Raw genomic sequence first — 6,040 nt, 5'->3', positions numbered from 1 at the left:
CGCGGAGGGGGGCCGTCCGAGGCGACCGCAGCCTCGACCCTAGCTCTCTCCGCCGCTGGCTGCGGGTCACCACACCCAAACACACCTGCCCGAGAACCCTCCCCTAGAAATAAAGCCCCGCCCGCTGCTGCTCCTCCTGTCGCTGTTTTCGGTTGCGTTTTCCCCTCGACGACTCCTCAGCCTCCTCAGCTGGGTGTCTGGGTTTGAAAACCTACTTTTTGGCTCCTACTTTTGGCTTGCCAGGCTCGAGAGTCTGTTGGCCTGAGTGTGTGTGTGTGTGTGTGTGTGTGTGTGTGTACGTCTTCAGAGGCCTCTAGCAGAGGATCTGCCCCAGGTTCTTCTCCCCGCCTGGGTCCGCCTGGGTCCAAATCATCCCTCTTTATAAGGACACCGTTGCTGCCAGCGCAGCCACAGACAAGACGTGAACAAATGGGGTGGCAGCATTCAAACGAAACTATTTTTAAAGATGGATTTTTGGACGATGGATTTTGCGAACCCTCCGCCACCTCCCCCAGGTTATGGAGACTGTAATTGGCATATAGTGTCCTGTAACACCAATATCTGATACATTTATATACTACAAAATGATTACTGCCCAGCGGCAGGGGAAGGTACTTTCCTACCATCCTCAGAGGGGTTTCACCTGTTCCCTGAGGCCACCAGGCTTTGCTGCCGTTCCCAAGCAGTGAGGCTGTAGCTTGGGAGTACTAGTCTGGCTGCTACCCCATCTCCCTCCCCCAGGCCTGCATTACCTGGGAGGCGCCCTCCTGTCTTCCTCTCTGCCACATACTATTTCCATGGTGATTCAGTGGCACTCTGGAAAGGAACCTTTAAGTGGGTGTCGGCCCCCACCCCCTTGTTTGCCATTCCCAGAATTACACTCCCCCATGCTAATCCAGGCAGCTGCTAGCAGCTCCTTCAGGGGTTTGCTGGCAGACTTCTTTCAAAGAGGTGGCTCCTGCTTCTTCCCTGCCCTGGGTCACAAGTGGACAGGCACCTGCCTTCCTTAGGCTTCAGGCTAGTTGGTTGTCCTGCACTCAGCACACAGATGGGTTCAGGAGATATGGTTTTGTAGATGATTAGGACTTTTATCACGAGGAAAGGAACTTTCTATGGCTCTTTTTACTTCCCAGGCGGCTGCTGGCATCCAGTCATCTTTTCAAGGCATCAGTCAGATCATGTCTCCTCATTGCTTAAAGTCCTCCATGAGCCCTTGACACAGCACAGAATCTTGACTTCTTTCACCTGCAGTGAGCCCCCAGTGGTGGTGTCAGCTCTGGTTCCTCTCCACGCCTATGACCTCCAGGCCACACGCATGCTTGTTCCAGAAGTGTTCCCCTTCTTACTCCTGCCCAGGCCTTCTGGTTGGCTGTTCCCTCTTCCAGGAATGCTCTTCACTCTTTGGGTCAGAGGAGTGAGTCTGTCATGTCAACCTCCGTTCAATGCCACCTCTCAGAAACACTTTCTCCATCTAAAGTTTTCCATCTCTCTGATTTCTTATAATTTTAGAAATTCCACTGCATTAGATATGGTTTTGGACGCATCTCAAGTTATTTTTGGAACAAAGGAGACAGGGGAGGGTGAGATTTCCTCCAGCTGTGTTCTTTTGACTCCCTTTATTTACTTGGGCCCTGCTGGCCTTTGGTTCTCAATCTTATCTGGTTGAGAATTCTGGGAAAAGTCCCAATGCCAAGACAACAGGTTAAGTAAATCAGGTTCTGTTCTCCAGGGGTGGGGGCCGGGGCACACACTGGAGATGTTGGGACCCTAGGTGGTTCTCGTGGGCATCAAGACTTGAGAGCTACTTTGTCTAGGCCTACCTAGAGCTGATACCGACCCCATCAATCTGGCATCTGGTCAGCTCCCAACAGAACACAAAAAGCCCCAGACCTGCTTGGCAAAATATCTTGTTTTTTCCTCCTTAATTTTTTGAGCTTCTTTTTCGCTTATGGACTTATCACAGGAAAAAATAGTATCACTGAGAAAACACATACACTAATTTGTTACTGTATTTCTTCCTTGCCAGTCAGAAGACAAACAGCAGATCCCAAAAAGCTCCAAGCTTTGATACATCTCAAGTTTGGATTTAAAAAACATAATATTGATACAGTTCTTACTACATACCAACTGTTGTTCTAAGCATTTACATGCCTCAGTTTTTCTGTGCAATACTCCTATGAGGGAGTACTGTTAGTGTGTGTCCCTATCTTACAGATGAGGAAACACAGTAAGATGTAAGATGTAAGCATCAGAGCTGGTTTATTTGTATCACCACCAGAGAAGCAGGGAGAAAAATGTCTCTAGACTCATCCAGCGTCAGGGCTGAAGCATTTGCCCAATCTTCCAAGTTAACCAGTCCTGTCAGAGGGGACTGGCCACCCAGGGTCTTTGCTGGTGTTATGGCGCCCCCACAAGGTCACTCACCACTGCAGGCACATCTCCACGACAGCCAACAACTTCTTGCAAGGGCCGGCTGTCTAGCCTTCACAAGTTCACAGGTATTGTCTGAGGCCTAAATACCCTCCCCTGCTGGGAATAGGTAAGATTTTAAGTAGACCCAAGAAGGTGGCATATGCCCCCTCACAGAGCCATGCATGCCAGACCATGGGGACCCAAGCAAACCAGGGCAGAAACAGTGTCCTGACCACAAAATGGGTCCAATTTGGGATTCAACTGTACCTCCAGGCTCAGCCTGTTGCAAATGGGACTTTAGCCTGGACTAGTGAGTAGACTGGGAGTTCCAGGAATCAGCTGCTTCTGTGGTAGGTACAGGGGTGCACCCCAGGCCCCGCCACTGCAGGTCTGAGCACTAAGCCCTCCTTTGGAGGGGGGCCGCTTGGTGGTCACAGCCAAGTCTCTCTCTAGTAACCATCCTGCAGTCGACACAGTCACTTCACCCAAGCCTCTCCCAGCCACCAGCGCACTGCACAGCAGCCCAGCCTAACCCGGGAACCCCACAGGGCTGGCAGCCCTGTGCTCCAATTCCAACTGCCCTCAGTTTCACTTGGCTCCTGCCTGCCCTCCAGCTTCTGATCCTTTAAGCACTCCCCAGAAAACCTCCTGCATGTGAGTCTAGTCTTCCCAAGGAAACCTGTTACACTCAACACCTTATGGGCTCACCCCACCCCATGTTTAGACAGCTCTCCTAGGAGAGCTGTCTGTTAGGTTGAAGTTCTTCTTTGCACCTTCTTCCTATTGGTGCTACTTCTTAGAAGCACTCATGAGTCACAGTCTAGTCTTCTTCCATGAGCCAATCCTTTAACTGTAGGACGTGATTCCCCAAATGAAGTCGAGGCTCTTTGTTCCTCCACCATTCCTGACATAATCATGTGTGGTGTTGACTTGCTGCTGCTGCTGCTGAGGTCCTTCCCCCAGCATTCACCAGGACCCAGCGCCCTGGGCACTTGCCTGTGCTGCCCTGCTCTGCTTTGATGCGCTTCTCGCGGGCCCTCCTCTATTAGATGCTGAGCGCCCCACCTGTCCTTCGGCCACAGCTGTATGAATAGGAGCTGACACTTATTTCCCTTCCCTTCTAATCTACATGCTGTTGGGAGCAGGGCATGACCCTTTCGTTCAGTTTTATTCCACTTAGGAATTTTTTGTTTTTTGGTTGGGGCCACAAGCTGAGAGTTGCTTATTCTATGAGTATTTTCATGGGCCAGGCAGTATGTTAAGTGAGGTGGCCCTTTTTACTTTTAGATATTCTTTTACTGATAAAGCTCAAGATGATAATTTTTTTTTTAGTAACATTACTTTTATTTCTGGCTCATGTAACATGTCTCATGTAACATGATTCCTTAGAGACATCTACAGTTCTCCTACCTACTCAGGATATCCTGGTTGGGAGACATGCCAGTAGTTGAACACTGCCAGTGGAATGGCAGAGGAAGAAAGCATGGACAAGCATGAACCAGCTCCGTGTTCTGCCCAGAAATGATATTTTTAAAAATTGAAGTATATTTGACATGTTCTGAGGTCATTTCCCCTTTTCCTGAGTGTATAATGGGCATACTTGGAATTTGGCAGGTCCTCCACAATTGCTATTTCATCGACTGGTTGAAGGTTACCATAGTTGAAAGAGCCATATGGAAGGAAACTACTAGAACTTCAACTCCCCACCCTCCCCACCAAGGTAGCAAACAATAGTGTATTACTGGGCCTGCCTGGCGGTACAAGGGGTTAAGTCTCAGCACTATGAAGTTATTCGCAAGCACTACAGTGCAAATTCAAATTCGATCCCCAGCCAGGAAGGTGACCCACATGGCCCAGGAGACCTCTCTCGTCTTGTCTGCTGCTCCCCTCAGCAGTGGATCCACCTTTTCTGCTCCTCACTCCTTCTCTGATGAATCCTCACCCCTGTACCCCAGTTCTGTATGTGTAAGTAAATAAATCTTTTTTTAAACAATAGTGTATCTCTGAGGGGATTTCAAAGATTAACATCCTCATCGAAGATCTAAAAGCAGCAGCCATAGTAATGCATGCCACTGATATTTATAAATATTTAACTCACCTGTTTGGCCTGTTTAAATGTGATGGGTCTTAGAAAAGGACTGCACACCAAAGCCTACAAGGGTGTATTCAAATGGCAACTGTCACAGATGTAGCATCCTCAACTGCATCAGGTCAACATTGTGCCTGAACCTACCTATGCACCAGTGGCCCAATAGCAACATGTAAGACCACCTTAAGCAGTTCGCTTGGCCTGAAGGTTAAGTGTGTGCAGCAGCTAGATCTACTGGAAGTGGCATGTAAGAGCGTGAGTATGGGCAGGTCCAGAAGGTACAGTAAGTTGTATGGCCAAGTGGCCCAGATTCTTTCCAATAAATACCTACTGCACACCCACCTCAGGTGTTCTTGAGGGCAGTGATAAAGGAAAATCTCCCAGCGAGTGAACTTTGAACAGTGTGCATGTGGTCCACCTTGTCTGGAATGTGTGCAAGGTCTAAAATAAATCCACACCAGCTCATGGGGTGTTAGCGGTCTGGTCTGATGGGCAAGAACAGGGAAGGCGGGGCAGGGACAGGCCTCTGAAATCAGATTCTAGGAGTAGCTGTATTCATGTGTGCCCACCAGAGCATCTTTGGAGGAGGCTCTTCATGTTCTGGCATGCTCTCTGGATGCAGCCAGCTTCCTTCCCCAGCCACCAGACTTGTTTAAACTATGAACAAAGTAGCCATCTTGACGGGCTGGAACAGGTTCAATGTCAACTCAGCCTGACCAAGTACTAACTACTGCTGAGTGCTGAATCTGGGACAGAACTGTTTCCTAGGAGGCCCAGCTAGCCCCTGAACGTTGGCCACACCAGGCCTCTTCACTGTGAGAGCAGAGAAGTATATTCTGGAGTAAATCTGCATTGTGCATACGGGTCTGCCTGCCCTGCCTGCAAGCACGCTGTCCGTCACCACATTCAATGCAGCAATGCTTCTGATCAGGGAACCTAAGTCACAGCAAAGGACGTGCAGCAACGGGACACATCTGCAAGACTAACTGTTGTTACCACATCACCCACCACCCGGAAACATGAGCTTCCTCTCAAGATTCAGTTATGTGACAGGATGAGGTTCCTTCTTCTGGCTTGAATGCTTCACAACCAGACATATGGCTGTGTGGGAGGAGGACCGAGTCTCACAGTGTCGCACCTAGTAATCATATCACAAATCTTTGTTCTGGAAAACTTGGGCTTTGCTAAATTAAAGGTCTTAAACCCCAGAAAGGGAGATTTCTCCAGGAGACTGCCACAATGTGGGGACCGGACTCTGGTGCTTCCTGGCGCACCCATGCAAGGAACAACTGTAAAGGAACTTGCGATAAGGGACCCAAACAAGGACTCTTCAGAAAAAAAGGTTTGCGTCAAGCCATTCCAGCAGAGGAGAGCAAGAGAAATGTGGAATGGGCAGTGGAAGGAGGGACTCACCTATGGCCCGGTGACCAATGACAGCATTGGAATTGTGCTTATTTTTCCTTGTTTATTATTATTATGCTTTTCCTCATCACTTGTGGGGACTTGATACCAAAAAAATGGACATTCCTGTGCCTCATC

General features: G+C 49.1%; 1 protein-coding gene across 1 annotated transcript in view; it reads left to right on the top strand.

Moving 5' to 3' along the window:
- TNFRSF13B (tumor necrosis factor receptor superfamily, member 13B) overlaps positions 1 to 565 on the top strand; it is a 68,252-nt gene extending 67,687 nt beyond the window's left edge. Inside the window, exon 6 of the mRNA XM_004685054.1 lies at positions 516 to 565. Within this exon, the coding sequence (XP_004685111.1) occupies positions 516 to 565 (50 nt within the window). The remainder of the gene's footprint in view (positions 1 to 515) is intronic.
- Positions 566 to 6,040: the final 5,475 nt, after the last annotated feature.

The sequence above is a fragment of the Condylura cristata genome, unplaced genomic scaffold (assembly GCF_000260355.1).
Source record: "Condylura cristata isolate star-nosed mole 26May11 unplaced genomic scaffold, ConCri1.0 scaffold00017, whole genome shotgun sequence".
NCBI lineage: Eukaryota > Metazoa > Chordata > Mammalia > Eulipotyphla > Talpidae > Condylura > Condylura cristata.
This window is presented reverse-complemented; position numbering and strand designations above follow the sequence as displayed.